Source organism: Gigantopelta aegis, chromosome 14 (assembly GCF_016097555.1).
Source record: "Gigantopelta aegis isolate Gae_Host chromosome 14, Gae_host_genome, whole genome shotgun sequence".
Classification (NCBI taxonomy): domain Eukaryota; kingdom Metazoa; phylum Mollusca; class Gastropoda; order Neomphalida; family Peltospiridae; genus Gigantopelta; species Gigantopelta aegis.
Window position 1 is genome coordinate 7,508,311 of NC_054712.1, and position 22,004 is coordinate 7,530,314.

At 39.2% G+C, this 22,004-nt stretch overlaps 1 protein-coding gene across 1 annotated transcript in view; it reads right to left on the reverse strand.

Annotated features, from left to right (window-relative positions):
• LOC121388235 (junctophilin-1-like) overlaps positions 1-21,681 on the reverse strand; it is a 100,218-nt gene extending 78,537 nt beyond the window's left edge. The window contains exon 1 of the mRNA XM_041519503.1: positions 20,096-21,681. Coding sequence (XP_041375437.1) covers positions 20,096-20,480 — 385 coding nt within the window. The 5' untranslated portion in view covers positions 20,481-21,681. The remainder of the gene's footprint in view (positions 1-20,095) is intronic.
• Positions 21,682-22,004: the final 323 nt, after the last annotated feature.

Below are 22,004 nucleotides of genomic sequence, written 5' to 3' on the forward strand. Positions count from 1 at the left end.
CTTTTATTCATTTACCAAAACTGAATCACATTTGGAGGCTTTAGAAAATAACCTACAAACCAAAATATAATGCAAATATTTAGACAGGCAAAAATGTCTAATAATAACACGGTCATTGCTTGGTTTAGGCGCCAGAGAAATAAAGGTGCCACACCACTGTTTGTCGTGCCGTTAATAGATCTAGCAGCTTAATATAGTCCGATTAAAAAAACAATAGGTCTTCGTCAGAAAATTAATTACAAATTGGTAAGAGATGTTTTCAAATCTTTCTTTGATGATTACAGGTAGGTTGACCTTTGTGACATTTAAATCGCCTAGTCTATGTACATTATTTGTTGTTGCTATTAGTAACAGTATTTGTAAGGGTACGGTGGCGTCGTGGTTAGACCATCGGTCTACAGGGTGGTAGGTACTGGGTTCGGATCCTAGTCGAGGCATGGGATTTATAATCCAGATACCGACTCCAAACCCTGAGTGAGTGCTCCGCAAGACTCAATGGGTAGGTGTAAACTACATGGTTGATCCATAACTGATTCAACAAAGGCCATGGTTTGTACTATCCTACCTGTGGGAAGCGCAAATAAAAGATCCCTTGCTGCCTGTCATAAAAGAGTAGCCTATGTGGTGACAGCGGATTTCCTCTAAAAAACAGTGTCAGAATGACTATATGTTTGACGTCCAATAGCCGATGATAAGATTAAAAAAATCAATGTGCTCTAGTGGCGTCGTTAAATAAAACAAACTTTTACTTTTTTGTAAGTGTACATGGACATAGGTACATAACAGCAAAATGGGTCAGTGTTTTGGCGATTGGGTGGACGGACAAGTCAAAATTGTTGTAGTCAACATGTAGGTTCAAAATGTGGCAGCTACTTATCCCTTGGAATATCACGCTATTTTTCACGCAATTATATTGTGGGGAAATATTTGCTGTGAATTGCATGGGGTATTTAATAGTTGTGCGCATACTAAGTGGACCAATTAGCGTTAACTAAAGAATGTATGACTTTTTAAATACACACAAAACTGCTTTAGTAGTTTGCAAGTAAGTAAGAAATTTGATTTTTTTTCCCAACAGAATTGCGTCTGCGTATGCTGTTAGAAACCTGGGCCCGTATTTTCGAATCTATCTTAGCTAGTACGACATATCGTAGCTAGTTACGAGCAAAATACGAATGTCGTAGGATTCGATACGACAGATTTTCGAAGGTATCGTAAAGTTCTCTTAGTGGTTCTAGTCTATGACAGGTAGGAACCTGTCGTAAGATCTACGATGTATTTAAGATATTTTGGAGTTACGACAATTTCAAAAATACGCTACGACATTTGCCGCAGTCACTTACGACGGATTTACGACACATCGTGACTAAGATGGCTTCGAAAATACGGGCCCTGGGGTGTAGTGACTTCATAGCAGTCTTAATACGGTAAATTACCGACTTACCGTCTTCGGTGGCGTAGAGGTTAAGCCATCGGACTTAAAGCCGGTAGGTAATGGGTTCGCACCCAGAGCGAAGTTTAACGACTCGGTGGGTAGGTGTAAAACTACTACACCCTCTTGTCTCTCACTAACCATTAACACACTGTCCTGGAGGTTGCATAGTACCAAAGAAGAGAGTACCGTGTCAAAGTTCGACGTGCACCGTCAAATATTTACGGAGTAAAGGCAGCTGTGGGTGTGATTGGTAGTAATATGTGACATTAACTATTTGTGCAAATACTATTATCCATTGACAATAAATAAATACACTTTTATTTGTTATACAGTTGTTATGCAGTATATACCAGAGGTTGAAACTAATGCGGGGTACCCCCAAAAATGGAACTGCAATTTTCAGCAAAAATGACGGTTGCTATTAAAAACATAAATTAAATCTCTTAAATGATACGTGACCCCCCATTTTCTTGCAGCTAGATTAGATGTGAGGTGCCACACTTTCTATTGCTGTACTTCCTGGGTGTGTTGAAACGCTGCTTATATCAGTTTTATTAGTAAACGTTAACATTATCGGCAATAGGAATTGATTTGGTCTAATGGAACCTATAGCATATATTCACTATATTATCATTATTTTATATTGTGTGCCATTTACTGTTATTTGACAGTCATAATTGCTTAATTAGGTTACACCCAGGCATGGGAGTTCATAATGACCTTGACCTTGGCATTAATTTACTGTGCACTGCTGAGAATAGAGTTTGAAAAAAACGTCTGTGCTTGACCAATTGGAGATTTTGGCCCATATTTTTTACTTAAAATATTTTAAAGCTTATTTATCCAAGGTGATGGACATGTCATATAACACTAATCTTATTTAGGATAATAAGTCTAGGCAAGATGAAATAAGCTATTAGTAATAATTTATTTTTAGTTAAAAAATAATGTTAGCTGATATTAGGTTAAGCTTTTAGATCTCCATTAACAATGTGTATTTGAATGCAATTGGCTCTGGAATGACTATATTTAAATAACCTGATTTCTGCTGTAATTTTAACATACTTTTTAGGTTGGTGAATTATGTTTTAGGCAAATATGGGAGTTTTTACAATTGTTTTTGTGAGTTTGGCAAAAACATTAAAATCTACAGAAATGGGTTCTGTGTAGCCATTTTGCATGCTCTTCTTTATTTGTACACAAATATAAGCTTGGTAATGATAGCTTTAGGTCAGTTCATTAAATCTTGTCCATATATTCAGTGAGTTTTCTATAGTAAAGGGTATTTGAAGTATATACCAAGTACAAGAGCAATTTTGACACATTTGTTAATCTACCTAGGAGTGTGCTAGTATTATCTTCCACTATTACAACACTTGTAAAGCTGTATTTTCCAATATTACTATGTAAATGATGTGTTACATTACAGATTGTAGTAATGCATACGATATAAATATTATATTCAGTTAAAACAGAAAATAATTAAAGAAAAATGACTTTCGCACTCTTTTGATGGATTGAATGTGCTTTTTTTATGACAAATAAAAAATAAAGATGTAAAACCCTAATGATAACTCTAGATATGATACATGTCTGTAAGCACCAATCACTGGAGATTATTAATAAAATATCAACAGATATATTGGTAGCTGTCAGTGGATTTAATAATGCATATATAAAAACCAACTAGGCTGATGGGTTTGAAAATATTGCATTCAGTGACTTGACATCCAAGCATAGTCCATACCTTGGGTGTTTACCCCACCATGATGTGTACCACATTAATTTACTACTATTCGTGGATGCAGTGGTGTTCATTTCAGATACCACATGTAATATGCTTTTTTTCTAGTGAAGTTCTTATCATATGCCCATTAAAGTCTTTCAAAACACAGGGTCACTGCAATAAATGAGTTTTAAGGTAATTATTTATTGGAAATGAGAGACTCTGACTATGCATGCACACACTACATATACAACTAAGCATACACAACCAATCCATAGTATGTATCTTCAAGAGTAGTATTTTTATTTATTATTTGTTTTAAATATGATACATTGCATTTGTATACAACTTTGCATAACACTGATGCTTCCTGAGGTGTACATTAAATCAGGTTGCACTGTAGGAACAACACTGTCAATTATGTTGTCACATCATATCAGAACACAGAAGATCCTGATAGTCATGAAAACACCCAATTGGACACTTTTTGAAAAAAAATATTTTTTGATATAGGTTGCATAGTACCAAAGAAGAGAGTACCGTGTCAAAGTTCGACGTGCACCGTCAAATATGTACGGAGTAAAGGCAGCTGTGGGTGTGATTGGTAGTAATATGTGACATTGACTATTTGTGCAAATACTATTATCCATTGACAATAAATAAATACACTTTTATTTGTTATACAGTTGTTATGCAGTATATACCAGAGGTTGAAACTAATGCGGGGTACCCCCAAAAATGGAACTGCAATTTTCAGCAAAAATGACGGTTGCTATTAAAAACATAAATTAAATCTCTTAAATGATACGTGACCCCCCATTTTCTTGCAGCTAGATTAGATGTGAGGTGCCACACTTTCTATTGCTGTACTTCCTGGGTGTGTTGAAACGCTGCTTATATCAGTTTTATTAGTAAACGTTAACATTATCGGCAATAGGAATTGATTTGGTCTAATGGAACCTGGACAGACAGTCCAGATAGCTCAGATGTGTGCAACACAGCGTGCTAAAACCGTAACTGAATATAAGCACATACACGCACAAAAAAAACCTGAAATTAATTTGAACCGTAACTGGATATAAGCACGAAACTATATATTGAAACGAATGAACGGTAAATTACGGAATGGCTTCAAAATTTAAAGGTTTTTTTCCCGGATTTTGGCTAACAACTTGAAAACTAAGTTCAAATAAGCTAGAAGCACAAAGAAAAGAATCATTGTGTGATTTACCCAAGAAAATTCTTGTTCTGTAATTTTTATGTATTTATTATTATTTATTTATTTATTTTTACATTTATGTGGACAGCCTATTATGACTTGCTTCCCTGACACTTTTACCTTAGTATCAGATGTACTAAGTGAACTCTTCTTCTTTTTCTTTTTTATCAATGCTTCCGGAAGTTACAGAGTGTTTATAACTTCCGGTGTCTGGCAGATAGTTTTCTACATTCCGAAGTTAAACGAAGTATCTGCAGAGCTCCACCTGGTGAGCTCTGGTATCAAGATTCAGTGCATCGCAAGTTTGAACAAAAAAATTGCCAAAATTCTAACAATAGCGATACCTAATATTAGTGTTCTAGAATTAGCCTAGGCAATATCAGGTGTTTGGTAAAATTAAAGGGACAGACCCTAGTTTTTAAACACTGCTCTCTCGTAGGCATTTTAATAGAAATTAAAGGGACAGACCCTAGTTTTTAAACACTACTGTTTCGTGGGCATTCTGCCAGCTCTAATTTGAGGTACGTAATAAAAACAAAATAGATCATACGTGCTCCTTCTAGGTGGTTATGGGTTTGAAATCTTTTGAAATTGGACACTGTATTTCATGTACTTACACAACATTTTAAACAGCAACTGTTTTACTATAATCTTTCTAAAAATTGTAAAACTGTAGCCTTTAATTTCCAAGATTTTAGGGTACGTAATTTTACCCTTTGTACCCTCTGGCAGAAACCCTTAGGTATATTTTGTTTTCACTATTAGAGCGGTCATGATCACGGATGGCGGTTTTGTCGTTCAGATCTAATCATTGGAACTAGATTTTACTTAGATTTTCTTGTTTAGATTATCCATTTCCGTACATTAGAAGTGTTTAGATTTTTTTAAACGCATGTACCTCGAAGAAGTAACGGTTTTGGAAAGGAGTTTCGTCTATTTTTAAAGATATTTCCCCGCTTTAACATCACAGCTAGACTCGATGTGTTTCATCTATTATAGATAACTTTTTCCAAATTAAATGTGTTATATGTTTGTATAGATTAACCAAAAGTGTCGATTTTCATGGGTTTGAAACTTAGGGTCTGAGATTAAATATGGCAAATCTACGAACCTTATAGAATCGCCCATCATTACTGTTTGACACTTTGGCCCTGGGGGTGGGTGGGTGGGGGGTGCGGTATGATCTCTGTTCCATTGCCCGGCAGTCACGTGACCCGATACGTCACTTCTCGTAAGCGAGACCTAACCAGAAATTGCCCACGGCACACAGTGTTGGCGCGTGGACGGCAGCATGGCGTTGCCATGGAAACTGCTTAATCATTATACCTGCTTCTCATTAGGTCTAGCAGTGGAGCGCGCGCGCGCGTTCTATCTTCGCACGGCACTCTGGCAGTTTACCGGGCACATCGTCTGCCAAGTGCGAACAACGAATTTATAGCCATCTCGTTTGGCCTTGTTAAATAGTGCTTATATATCCGTTTTCGTCCCCTGTGTTGTTGTCGTGTTTATTTTTTCCACTGTAAATAGTGCTAGAAAAATGGGGGTTTAATAACTAGGTACAAACACCTTTGGGGTCAATGTTTGCCGGCGTAAGGTTATTTAGTGATAATGTTGATAAAAGAAATGTTTTATTTAACGACGCACTCAACACATTTTATTTACGGTTATATGGCGTCAGACATATGGTTAAGGACCACACAGATTTTGAGAGGAAACCCGCTGTCGCCACTTCATGGGCTACTCTTTCCGATTAGCAGCAAGGGATCTTTTATTTGCGCTTCCCACAGGCAGGATAGCACAAACCATGGCCTTTGTTGAACCAGTTATGGATCACTGGTCGGTGAAAGTGGTTTACACCTACCCATTGAGCCTTGCGGAGCACTCACTCAGGGTTTGGAGTCGGTATCTGGATTAAAAATCCCATGCCTCGACTGGGATCCGAACCCAGTACCTACCAGCCTGTTGACCGATGGCCTAACCACGACGCCACCGAGGCCGGTGATAATGTTGATAAAGCAATGCCAATGCCAGCGCAAGAATATTTGGCGCCCAATTTAAACTTTCAGATGTGAACTAATTTGAAACATTGATATAATTTGAAATATCAATTGCATGCCAACATTCTTTAAATACTAAGTTCAAACCAATGCTTCACGACTGGTATATATCAAAGGCCGTGGTATGTCCTGTCCTGTCCGGAAAAATGTAATGAAATTTTATTTTTTGCGAAGACAAAAATGTGGATAATATGATCGGCACTTGCCATTATACATGTAGTAAAATACCGTAGTTAACGGTAATACAAAACGTTCGGTGGGTATGGAGTGGGATATGTTAAATATCTACCCCTACCCCTGCATGTACGTCAATTTGTGGATTATCTTAAAAGCACGCGTGGTCGTGTATTTCCAGGGCGGTATCTAGTGTGGTGGGGGCAATGTGAACTATTACAATCCCCCAAAATTACGAAAAAGCGTCTTTAACAGAGGCTGATGCAGAATTTTTTAGGTGATGGGGTGGAAAGTTTAAAAGGGGCACCTCCAACATTCAATGAGCGGATCCTTTATTAATGGGTTTTGATATGTGTACAACACCCAACTCCCGCCACACACACACACACACATGCACACACAGACACACATACACACACACATGCACACACAGACACACATGCACGCACGCACACACACACACAACACAACACACATCATACACACACATATATGCATGCACGCACACGCACGCGCACACACACACACACACACATACAAACAACATACACAACACACACACACACACACACACACACACACACACACACACATATGCAAACAAACACAGGCACACATCCACATCCACATATCCACACATGCCTACACTCACATGCACTCACACGTACGTACACACACACACGCACACTTTACTGTAAGCTAGGCACCACCCTAATACCCCGATTTCCAATAGGTTTCGTGCGTCCATTGTTACGACGGGACAACAAATCGATATGGCATGTAAACATGAAATTAATTCGTCAATTCGTACTCGTTTATCGGCTTTCTCGTTTTGTATTCAACCGATTCGATTAGTCCTACACACTGAAGTCACGTTCATGGTGCTTTCGTACATTTTGTCGACTGGTCCATGTCATGGCGCTAACAAAAGCCAGCCAGGAACATCGATTGGTAGCAGCGTGACCGTTCTAGAGAAATCAGTTTATATAATGTATACACCAACACACAGTGTGTAATTATCAACATCTGATTCCGGTTTCCTCTAATGTGTGTTCAGTCAAATTACACAATGAATAGCCGCTGTTTATTTTATATTGTTGGTAGCCTGATGGTGGTGATGATGATGATGATGATGATGATGATAATGATATTGGTGCTAATGATAATAGTGCTAAGTAGTGATGATGATAATGGTGGTGATGATGGTGGAGGTGATAATGATGATGATATTGATGATGGTGGTGGTGATGGTGATGATGATACTGACGATAATGGTAAGATCAAACCACCTCAATCGACCTATTCTCTGTTTGGGGGTTCTCCCCGTCCCAAATAGTGCCTCACGACTTGCATATTAAAAATGTGGTATGTGCTGTCCTGTTTGTGGGAAGTGTATATAAAAAATAATAGGAAAATGTAGCGGATTTCCTCCAAGACTATATTAAAATTCTCAAATGTCTGAGCTCCATTATTCGACAATTAATCAATCAATGTGCTCTAGTGGTGTCGTTAAACAGCACAGACTTTAACTTGATCGCACATTGCTAATGTGTTGCCCTCTACCCTGACATGCCCTTTGAGAAACTGAATAGCATACGCCCCTGTGGTTTTACCTCGTACACAGCATCTGTTGAGAAGGATGTTGAACCTTAAACTATTGGAATACCATCGATTTGGAGACTGTATACGGCTATTTTCATCCCAACTCGCCGAACCTTAAACAGTCTCATACCAGCAGTTATAAACGTGCATTCTGAGTTCCTGGCGGGACGCACTCGTGATAAAAACTAGATAGTCTACCGAGCAACATATAAACCAGAGCTACGGCGGATCAACGGGGGTGGGGTGGGGGTGTTGCCATGCATAAATACATTGTAGATAACTTTCATCCCCTTTTAAATTTGTTCACTCTTGCTTTCGTAAGTTCAGTTCACGTTTTCGATGAAAACGTTTATATATATGCAATGACAGTGGAACAGTGTGTATGTCATACACGCTCATGCTCCCCCCCCCCCCCACACACACACACACACCACCCCCGTGTGAAAATAAATCCGTTGTTGCTTCAATGTATTTATATCGTGTTTTCGATGTAAAACAAAGCAGTCGGTATTCCACATATACTCATTAAGCGTGTCCTTGCATCCACGAACCAGACTGTATACCCTCAAATCCGTTCTTGTTTACATTAGGATTATTCATATTTCGTTGGGGGGTCATAATAAAAGAATCACTAAATCTGCCATTACTTCTATTATTATGTTCAGTTTGTTTTCCATGATAATAAAACTATGAACCACACCCTCGCCCCCTCCCAAATCCACCTTTAAAAAAAAAAAATATGTACAAAACTGGCTACAACGAGATATAGCCCAATGATACTATATAATAGTACTTCGCCGCAAGTCTTCACGGAATATACTGATGTAAACAAAATAAGGGATCACAGAAAGTTAAAGTTTGTTTGGTTTAACAACACCACTAGAGCACCTTGATTAGTATTTAATCATCGGCTATTGGATGTCAATTTTTTTGTAATTTTGACAAATAGTCTTACTCTTAGAGAGGAAACCCGCCACATTTTTCCATTAGTAGCAAGGAATCTTTTATATGTACCATCCCAGAGAGGATAGCACATACCACGGCCTTTGATATACCAGTAGCGGTGCACTGGCTGGAACGATAAGTAGTCCAATGAGCACATTACTTGTAGGGAATGAAATATGCTCTAACATACCTTATTAATAATTTCTCTCATTTAACTTTTCTAACAGAAAGGGGTAGGGGTAGGGGTAAGGCACTCGACTGAGGTGCAATGATCGCAGTATCAATCGCCCTTAATGGATTGAGGGCGAGGGTAAGGAATGGGTCACAATTAGGGTCTCCATGAGTACTCGAGTACTCGAACATGGGCCGAGTCTAGCAAGACTCGATTCCGTTCACAGGACTCGAGTACCCATGCCAAGAAGAGCACTGTTATTTAATTATATTGTTTTAACGTCATTGTGTCATATGTTTGTCTCCAATTACATTATAGGGCTATGAGACATGGAGGGAACATAAAAGTGTTAAATGCAATACAATGTCATGATTTGGCATTCATGTTCAGAGCTGGAATTAAGATTCATAATGCTAGTTTACTTTATTCCTTAGTCTCATTACCATCTAGTGTAAGTGTCGGATACTCGGGTCCGGGTCGAGTTTGACCCATGAGTACTCGAGACCAATATTTTGGACTCGTGGAGTTCCTAGCCACAATAGCTTTACACTAAGTGAAAAACAAATCAAGAAATTATTAAAGCTATATGCTATGTATATTATGTTCAAAATGTTTATATATTCGTTCTTGATTATCTATTAATCATCCATTTACTACGGGGGTATTGTATAAAAATTAGAATTTAAGTTTATTTAAACAATGGGCGGGGTGTTTCACACCCTTCATAACGAATCAACATGCATGGAGGGGTATGATGGATGATGGCGCTCGCACTTTCAAGTAGTCTAAAATCTACAAAGATTACAAACAACAATGTTAGCTGATCATGTTAAAAATGGCGTGAAACTTGTCATAAGTATACATTTGTAGTATTGCTGTAAAGGTTTTGCAAGGAAAGAGAAACGATTCCGATTCTGCAGTTAGGCTTGAATACTTGACAACGAAATTAAACAAAGTTTGTTTAACGATGCTACAACTTAGCTTATGGTCCGTCCCACAAGGAACGCATTTTGTCATACTGTGGAATTTACTACAAGTGATTTATTTCTGAGCTGCTTGATTTGTAAATTATACATAAAAATAGTATATTTTTGTTATTTCCAAAACACTTTCACTTTGTTTCTTACATGAAACCAAACTAACATTTAAAAACAACAACATATTTATAGAATGATGAGACGGAGTATAGAAATCAGAGTACGTTGATTAATTAATAATCAGCTATTGGATGTCAAACATTTGGTAATTATGACACATAGGGGAGAGTTGCCAGGATTGGACCAGTGCCTCAATTGGACCAGAACTGTATTTTCATTCAAATTGTGACAGTAGCACCATCTAGTCAATATATTAATCTGTACAAACGCCGCTATTGGCCTTGAACCAGTCGAGTCGAAAAAGGTAATATTTTTGGATTTATCAATAAAAGTAACATTTATGCATGTATCATCTAATACTATTCTTGGAAAAAACATCTATGGAGCAATATGAACATAGTTAGAAGTGTTAAATTAGGTTATAACGAAACATAAAGGTTTGTTATTGTGAGTGATAAAACAAGTGCCAAGATGTTACGCATGTGTACATGTAGGTCAGCATCTATTTATAACTATGGTAAAACCACGATTGGACCAACTGAATTGCTGGGATTGGACCAGTTCCTCAATTGGACCATAATGTTTTGACCTGGTATTTTGATTATCGTGCCAACCGCCAAATATGATACCAGTTAATTTATGCATCAAAAATGAAATATTAAGCACGTTTATGAGTAAAACAAACGTCAAAAAGGACCTTTCTGCGTAATCCAATCGAGGAATTGGTGGTCCAATCGAGGATTCTATTTTGATTCATGAGCGAATTATATTTTAATAAAGCTATTTCTTTCTTTTTTGCAAGTAGCCATAGTTCGTACTGTGTCTAATTATCCAAAAGAAGGAAACGATATTTTGCAAACCCAAGAGAGGTTCATGCCCAATTTTAGTTACTGTAGCAGATTCCACGATCGGACCACTTTCGTTTTAGCATTAAAAAATTTATTTGAACTCTTCATACTGTCCAGTTTGATTTTCTAGCAATGTTTTTTGACAATGTATGTGCTGGGTTCTGGTTTAATTGAAGGCATTTGATTTTTTTAAAAACTCCAAAGTGGTCCAATCGTGGTAGTAGAATCCACGATTGGACCATTTTGGGTTTAAATTTGTTTTTAAAATTTACCTGGAATAATTAAACTTTCTACAAAATATCAATGCGTATTGTATGCCCCAACAATAATGAAGGAACTACTTTCCTGCTGATTACTCTATTTGTCTAACTTGCACAACCATTCTTCCTTAAGGGGTCCAATCCCGGCAACTCTCCCCTAGTCTTCAAAGGAATTAGTTTTTTCTTTTAGCAGCAAGGACTTTCTTATATCCACAGATAGGCCAGCACATACCAGGAACTTTTGATATGTTTATCGTGGGGCACAGGTTTAGACGGGGAAAAAACTTAAATTGTCCGCCAGGGAGGCTCGAACCTACCACCCAATGCCCAAGCAGCTCAATCCGGGGCTCTACCTACTGAGTTAAATCCCGCCTCTATATACCGACTGACTGAATATTCATTATATTCAATATTATCCAGATGCAGAAAAATAAAACACACATTTTGGTAACTCATTACAGCAGATTAAACTAATAACAAACATTTTACGACAAAATGTTTGCACACTTATGACCCGTTTTCGAATTACGAGTGGTTATAAAGTTACATATTTGACCTTGGTAGGAGCCGTGGTTTATGCGGGACATGCTTATCATAAAACTAGAAGAGGTTGGGCTTTTTTATAAGGAGATGTAAGATGGGGGGAAAAAACCTCTATCTCTACTCTTAAAAATCCAGTATAAGAATCTTCTTGCCAATCAACAGGGAACTGCCTCTGAAATCAGGCATGTAGGAACCGGGGCTGGGGTGGGGTGGGGTGGAGGAGTGTCTGTCCACCCAACTCCAGGACAAAACTGTACGGATTTTGTCCTACTCTACATAAAGATAAAAATCTGGTTTGTACTCCCCTCATTAGAGACTGTGCTCTCAACACGAGATAGTGTGCCCCCCACCCTCCAGATATCGTTCCCACAGACTTGGAAATACTTGCAACACCTAAGCAATCGGCCTATCAGCTGGCAGATGTCTGCGGAGAACAGATTCGTGTGCAGTGTGCACTGACCTTTACGAATATACGAACCTTATTACACACCTTACGGGCGTTCACTCGAGTCATCTGATTAACGTTTCTCATTACTCACACCTTCAACTTTCACCTTACGACCTAAAAGGAAAGTATACATTTCCCCTCCCACTGTCGTTTGTTTTTAAAAGGTAATGATATTTATTGAAATGCAAGTTGAAAACAGCATTATAATTGTTGATGTCCGTCTGACGGAAGTGACATCAGGAAACATTAGTATGGTACCGGAAGTGAAAGAGTTTCGCCTTTTACCGCGATTGTAGCGTACTTCATAAGCTGCATTGTACGGAGTAAAAGCAGCTGCGGCTTTGATTGGTAGAAATACGTGACGTTAATTACTCGTGCAAATACTATTATCCTTTGCCAATAAATAAATAAATACACGTTTATTTAGTATACACTTGTTATGCAGAATACAGTAGTTGTTGTTGAAATCAGTTCGAGGTATCCCAAAATATGGAACTGCGATTTTCTGCAAAAATTAGGGTTGCTAATAAAAACATTAATTAAGTCTCTTAAATGGTATTATATGACCCACTTATTGTTTTGTAGGTAAGATTAAATGAGAGGTCCAACATGTTTTATTGGTGTACTGTCTTGGTGTTTTGATACGCTGCTTATATCAGTTCTGTTAATAAGAGTTAACATTATCAGCAATAGGAATTATTTAGGTACAGTGGAACTTATAGTAATCCTTCAAAACGAAGCGATCGTGCGATGTGCGATAGCATGATCGCCAATGGGACATAGAATAATTGTGTCCTCGCGTGACCTTTACGTCGTGCGAAAGACCTGACGGTGATTTCGGAATTCTAAATTGAAATACAGCATTTCATCGCATGATATATGGCTATCTAGGCGATGGTGCGATAGAGTATCGCTAAAACAGTTTGAACGACAACACCGTAACACATGATCAGGGCCGTATCTCCGCACAATACAGTCTAATGGGTGGACGATTCCATGGATCTCTATCTAGTGCCTTGCCTATAGAACAGCCACTCTCGAGAGATACTTTACTATACGGCTCATCCTTCGTGTATTGCCACTGAGAAGACTGCCATTCCCAGACTAGTTTACTCAATCAAAACTAGCACCGTACAGAAGGATGACCATTCCGAGTCACCTGAGTAACATTTCTCATTAATCAGTTTGTAATTTGACACCGGCCTCAGTGGCTCAGTGGTTAAGCCATCGGACTACAGGCTGGTAGGTACAGGGTTCGCAGCCCGGTACCGGCTCCAACCCAGAGCGGGTTCTTATGGGCTCAATGGGTAGGGTAAGGCCACTACACCCTCTTCTCTCTCCACTAACCATCTAACAACTAACCCACTGTCCTGGACAGACATACCAAATAGCTGAGGTGTGTGCCCAGGACAGCATGCTTGAAATAGGTTGAAATGAAATGAATGTAATTTGACCTTATGAACTCTCAAAAAAAAGTATACCCATTGTCGTTAATTTATAAAAGACAATGATATTTATTCAAATAAATTTATACATTAGTTGAAAATGATATTAGCATTGTCATATTCTATCTGACGGAAGTGATTTCACTTAATCGTGGCATGTAACCGGAAGTGAAACAGATACGTCCGTGTTGATACTGGTGTTTCAATCACTAATACTGCACTATAGTTAACACGTTTAGCGCTCATGGAGTGTGCGGCCACGCTTGATGGACATTAATAATGTGGCTTTAAATATTCATAGTATACAGTATTCCCCCTTTGCAAGCGGAGAACAATATAATTTTTGACTTGCGTGAAAAGTATTAATACTGCATACAAATAATTAACACCACGCCATAATGATTAATGGCGCATTGATAGATACAAGGCTGACGCTGCCCGACATTGAGTGACACTGGGTGACATTGAAAAACATATAATAGAGAAATGCAGACAGAGAATTTAATTTTTTTTTTTTTTTTTTTTTGTGCTTATAAGTTCTTAAAGGGACACGCTCTAGTTGTCAACCATTACGCCGTTGTTTTTCGCTATTAAACCCATTTTTTTTCACAAATAAAATTGCACTTTACTTACCGTTTATTATTTAGAATATACATTTCCATTCACCTGAAGTGTTTTTTGGTAATCCTGGTAATCCTGGTGTTTGTAATACCACAAAATGCATTTTTCGTATTTCTTAAAAAGCCACGTGCCTCTGAGAAAAAACCGTTGAGCAGACAAGGTCTAATCTATTTTTAGAGGGGATATTCCCATTTCAATGTCACAGACGTTGATATACCACGTGACCGTTATCGTTTTGGTTCGGTTTGTTTTCTCGTGCACGGTTCGCGCAATCAACATCCGATTTGTTGTCGTTTGCTTGTTGTTCATTTGTAAGATTTTTCTTCACAGTTCGTGAACATTTTCATTAACAATAAAGTTCAGACAAGTAAGTATCTCAATACAAAACGTTACAAACCTTTAAAACCAATAATTTTGCTAAGTCTTACGATATCTGGAGAGGGGATACAACCATGGGGGGTGGGGGTGGGGTCACAAGCTATATTGTTACCTTTATTTAAATAGAGTAGGAAAAAAAATTCTTACATTTTCCTCCTGGGGAGGGGAAGTGCCTCTCCACCCCTGACGACGACGACGACTACTACTACTGCTGCTACTACTACTGCTGCTGCTACTACTACTACTACTACTACTACCACCACCACCACCATCACCACCACTACCACTACCACTACCACCACCACCACCACCACCACCACCACCACTACCACTACCACTACCACCCACCAGCCACCACCCACCACCACCACCACCACCACCAATAATAAACGGTGCATCTAATTGCTAATAACAATAGGTTAGGCACTAGTACCCGGTTCCGAATAGCAAATGTAGGCTAATTGCGGTTAATACAAAATATATAAAATTTATTACTTCAAACACTGTAGTATAGTCAACATGGTCAGTGTCGTCTTATTCCCATTCAAGTATCATGATTGCTGCAGAAGCCACTTCCTAAACAGAAGCACCCATGTTCGTAAAGTAACTTCTTGTTCCAAACTCATTCCTTTCACTGTCCAGGACAGAACATTTGGAACATGTCCAGGAGAGGTGAAAGGAACGCACCCCAAGTCTGTGCGCACTCTGTGAAATTTGTCGTGACGTAGGCATTTTTGTGCTTCGAGCGACATCTACCGGTGACATCAGAATACTAACTTTCAAAATTATTTCAAGGAATTGGGACATGGGGATTCCCATAGTATTTATCGATATAAAACCTGCTTTTTCACTCGATTTTATAAAAACGTGATCTAAGTGTGTTACAGGTTTGTAGATTAACCAAAATTATAATTTATTTTCGCTGGATGGAACTAGGGCGTGCGGCTTTAAGGTTCAAGTACACTGTCATGTCAGTTACCTCTTTGATGTATTACGTGAAAGTAGATTTATTCCCGCTTTTATGTTGTATAATGGCGGCTTCTTGCCAAAATTATTTATTACTTTGTTTTCTTTGCTAACTTTGTACCATAATTATATGCCCATAACAAATTGCAATCAAAATTGCGGACCCTAGTTTTAACCCACGTAAAAATTAGCACTAACTTTGGTTAATCTACAAACCTGTAATTAGTATATTTGGATAACGTTAAAATAGAACGTAAGAAGAGTCTGCGGTGTTGAAATAGGGTCATACCCTCTGAAAATAGACTAGAGCTCGTCTCCACAGCCGTTACTTCTCAGAGATACGTGTGTTTTATAAAAATAGGACAAATTCATTTTGTAGTATTAGAAACACCAGAATGACTAGAAAGACATTGGGTGTACGGACATTGATAATCTAAACAGTAAAATCTACGTAATGTCTGATTTAAATTATCAAAAACGGCTCCAATAGTAAAAAATGCACCGTACTATTTAAAAACTTGTCTCTGTCACTTTAAAAAATATAAATATTATTGAATCTTAAGAGGACGACCATCGGTATTGAACGCGTTCAGTGAATACTTCATAACGTTATGCCAAGTGGACGTTACCAACACGTTTGCTGTCTTTGTGCAGCTCTTCTCTCAGGCAACGCGACAGTCAACTTGCCAGATTGTGTGGTGTGGATTCGCCGACATTTAACACGGTATAATTTAAGATAGGAATCAAGCTGTAGTGAACGTGTCTATTTCCACAGCGTGAAAACACTTAGCATATTCCACTTTCCATATTCCCTATTACTAATGCAGAGATTATATGTGAGATCGACTGAATTATAGCTACTGATCACAAATAAATGTAAAAATAACGATTTTTTTTTTATATAGCATCTTTAACCATTAACCAGTGCTTTCTCACAGTGGCGCTGCATGACGTTTAACAGTGGGGTCTAGACTGAAGCGAGCGAAGTTTAACAGTGGGGTCTAGATTGAGGCGAGCGAAGTTTAACAGTTGGGTTTACACTGAGGCGAGCGAAGTTTAACAGTGGGGTTTAGACTGAGGCGAGCGACGTTTAACAGTGGGGTCTAGACTGAGGCGAGCGAAGTTTAACAGTGGGGTCTAGACTGAGGCGAGCGAAGTTTATAGAGTTGTTGAGTCATGCTCCCCCGGAAAATATACTGCAGAAAAGAACATTTGCTTGAGCGGGGGGAGGGGGGGGGGGGTTGACCACCGACCTCAACATGTACACGAGCCTGAGCAAGGGTGGCAACATTCCACAGAGCGGATAGAGGATTTTTCATTAGGAAGAGGAGGGGGGGGGGTGTGGAGGGGGGGGGGGTGGTGGTGGAATGTTTACTTGGGGCCTTTAGTTTTCATGGAGAAGTGCAATGTTTAAAACGTATTTTGTATCTATCATGGATGTGTCTCTTTCACAACTATTTCATCTGTAGATCATTGATAATTGTAAAGGTTTATATATTAATGTTAAACGCCATATGTCTTTGTTTGACACCCAATAACCCAATAGTGTTTTTCGTGCTGGGATATCATTAAACGTTCATTCCATCACTACTATCTAAAGATGTGGTATGTACAGAATATGTGTTGTGGTGACGTTAGCTTTTATTTCTTTTTCATAATTTTTTTTATTTATACACCTTTATTATTTATAAATATTATTACCTACACTTTGCAAAAAAAAACACTCACATACTTATTCCAAACACACTAAACCCTTCTTCAAGCACAGATTTCCCACACGAATAATATGTACCTTTAAAATTCCGGATTCCGTTTCCTACTAATTGATCTATGGCGCCGTGTACATGAACGGCCATGCAATTCGACTTTCGAGTTACAAAGCACGGTGGAAAAGTTATCGATTGGTTTGCGCTTATTGATAATTACACACAACCTCTACATGTATGCCTGTTGTTGTGGATTATGTGTGAAACATGGCCGCAGTTGTCGTGTTTACACACACAAGTATATTCAAGTTACGTAGTTGATTTGTACAGAGAGAGAGTGAGTGAGGGCTAGATGGTAAAATCACTATTAGTATGCTAATAGAGGGTAATACAAGGAAATCCTCACACGTAACGTAATGAGGCAAAACTAGTCGATAAGGAAACCGTTGAGTGTCATACATATAGCAATGGTACTCCTTAAACGTAGTCACGTAGTCATATCTGTATATGTGTGTGGGTGTATGCGTATGGACAGTCAAGCAGACAAACGGACACAGACAATAGATGATAGAGATATACGCGCATGTACACACACACACACACATACACACACACACACACACACATACATAATATATATATATATATATATATATATATATATGTCTATATCTCATCTCTCTCTGTATATATATAATGCATACAGAAAGAGATGAGATATAGACACACATACAGACAAGACACACACACACAGAGAGAGAGAGAGAGAGAGAGAGAGAGAGAGAGAGAGAGAGGAGAGAGAGAGAGAGAGAGAGAGAGAGAGAGCTTCATGGGTTGTTTTATTACAATAATAATTATGATCAGTACATTTAATACTGCTCAGTGGTTAAAACAGACATCACAGTAGGATACGACTAGGAGAAGAGAGATAAGACTATATAAAGACACATACGTTATTTGATACAATTAGCTGCCCTCCTCCATAAAATATTAGGAATAAAATTTTGTTTTACTAAAAACATTTTCATCATGTGTGAAGCTATCCAGACTTCAAAAATCCCTTCTGCTACCGGCACGGTGTTCTTTGCAAAATGTTTTCACCATACTGGCTTACTGCTTTCTATAACGGTTCCCTCCCTCCCTCCCCCAAAGACTACGGTCCCGACAAATGTTAACCATGACAGAAATACATCGACAGATCCTGGACAAGAATGGAAGTGAGAGGGATCTTGGGTTGATATTTATCATAAAAATTCATTTCTAGCAGAAAATAATAAAAGTGGTTGCTTTCAAGAAGTGCAAGACTTCTTGCAAATTCTATATAAATGTTTTTGTTACATGGTCCTGTTAAAAAGGAGAATGGCCAGATATTGTTTAAAGTCTCTGTTACCTTATGCACACAATATAATGTATATGAGCATGCATGTATGCATGTATGTATGTGTGTATGTATGTATGGATGGATGGATGGATGGATAGATAGGTGGAGGGAGGGATGATGGATGGATGTATATATGTATGTATTGATGGATGGATAAGTGGATGGATGGATGGATGGATGGATGGGTGGGTGGGTGGATGGATAAATGGATGGATAGATGGATGGGTGGGTGGGTGGATGGATGGATGGATGGATGGATGGATAGGTGGAGGGAGGTATGATGGATGGATGTATATATGTATGTATTGATGGATGGATAAGTGGATGGATGGATGGATGGATGGATGGATGGGTGGATGGATAAATGGATGGATAGATGGATGGGTGGGTGGAGGGATGGATGATGGATGGATGTATATATGTATGTATGGATGGATAGATTAATGGGTGGATGAATTAATAAATTAACATATGGATACACGTGTGGAAGGTGGGTGATAGGCTGAATGAATGAATAAATAGATGTAAGCTTGATTTAATGGACGATTGAGTGAATGAATGAATAAATAGATGTAAGCTTGATTTAATGGACGATTGAGTGAGTGAATGAATGAATAAATAAATAGATGGACTGACGGACGTGTGGATGGGTAGATGGGTAGAACTTTGGTCAGTGAGTGATAGATGGATTAATTAATGTGTGTCTGTATGTATATAACAGACATACAGACAGACACATAGACAAACATGTGCATACAGACAAATCAATCTGTATATATCTGACCTCCATCAGCATATGTTCCATAGATGAATTAATTAATGTAACATATTAGTAATAGTGTGTATATATAACAGACAGACAGACAGGCATACACACAGACATACATACATACATACATACAAACAGACAAACGAAGCTGTATGCCATATCTGACCTCCATCAGCATATGTTCCATAGATGGATTAATGTAACATATTAGTAATAGTATGTATATATAACAGACACACAGACAGACACATACAGACAGACAAACAGACAGACAGACAAATGAAGCTGTATGTTATATCTTACCTCCGTCAGCATATGTTTCGCACCCGTAGCCATCCTGCAGACCCGTCGTCCACGTGCCCTCGTACCTGGCACCCGAGGTGGTGCTCTGTCTCACCCCGTAGCGTCCCTTGAAGCCCTGGGTCCACTCGCCCCGGTAGGTCCACCGACCCTTTGTTTCGCAGCCTAACCCATGGCGCTTGCCCTGGAACCACTGCCCCTTGTACGTGTTGCCGCTGGGCCACGTGTATATACCCGAGATCTCAAAGCCGTACTGCCAGGCCCCGGCGTACTCGCCCTGCCCCTTGGGGCCGGTGCAGACGCCGTGTCCGTGGGCCTTGCCGTCCTCCCAACCCCCACAGTAAGTTCCCCCATCGTCGAAATCAAAACGTCCCCCTCCCGAGGTCATTTAGCCGATTCTTGTCAAATGGTATGCGTGGACAGTATCATTTACCCAGATTACTGATTCCAAATGAATTGGTATTTTCTTTTTTATATATTATATATAAATATATATATACAGAATACAGAATCATATAATAGTCTCCGTCATCTTGCGTGAGTCGACGGGTATCACATACTGGTCGTTTGAAGACTGACCGAACAAATGCCACAGAATGTACGAAACTGAGTTATCCATCCCATGGAACCAAGCATCTTCCATTAAACAAAACCTTGGATGTCGATGATGACAATTATATATTAGTAAAACGAGATCGAAAACAAACGAAAGCTGTTGTAGTGAAAGCAAAAAATTAAATCCATCGACACTGTATATACCTCCGGGTGTCCTCCTCGACAAACGTGTATGTTTACCAGAATAGTATTATATATTATTTCACTTTCTTCCTTCTTTCGTTCGTTCTTTCTGTTTCCTTTTCCTTTACATCCTTTAAAAGAGAGAAAGAAAGAAAAAACAACGTATATAAATTCTGCTATTTAATTTCGCCAGAGATTACCTTCAGCTGCTTATGTCCACTTTCTGCGATGCCATGGAAACAGAAATATTCCCGTCTGTGCATTCTGAGAAACTACGATCGCTGGTCGGCCATTGAAAACCCCACAGTTAACTCTAATTCGCCTTCGACGCCAAAATAAAAGAACGTGTTGGTGATGCAGGCTGATACGTATCTCTCTCTTCTTCTTCTTCTTTTTCTCTCAACTGTTGCCGTTGTGTCGTTTGGCACTGAGCAGGCAGGGGCGGCGTGCGGCAACGTCAGATCCTCACCCGCTCGCTGCTTTTCTTCCCACCTTGGCCCGACTCCGAAAATTGCTGCTTAGTCGGCCCCGAATTTTGACCCCAGTTGGTGGCAAAATTAATCATTATTCCATTAAATGACATGTATGGGGCAACGCGAAATACTTTCAACAACAGGAGAGATGAATAAATTATGCCGGAACGTCGGCCATGCAGCCTTTCTGCCGCATCCGATGGTTCCCCATATAAGGAGTCGCGCTCCTATTGGGCAATGGCTACCACAGCCGATTCGCGGCAATATGAGACGACGAGCGTCGTTTCGGAATAGTCGGGTTTTGCTCTCAGAACCGGTAGGTGTAACTCGGTCATCGTCGGATGTACACGCCACGACTGGTAGATGTAAAGTCGTTCGTTCTCGGATTTTCTCGCCAGTATAACAATCCCGAGATCCCAGATGTTAACACAGCACGCTTCGCTAGTTCAATCGGAAAAGCCTTCATTGTGTGATGTCTGTGGATGGAATCGATAATTGTTTTCCACGCCAATATCATATATGCAGGCTAGGCAGGCAGGGCAGGCAAGGCAAACAGCATCAGTATCGGTTGTATAGTGGTTAACCAATCGAGGACTGAAGGCTGGTAGGTACTGGGTTCGCATCTCGGTACCGGCACCGACCAAGAGCAAGGTTAATAACTCAGTGGGTAGGTGTATGGCCACTGCATCGACTTCTCTCTT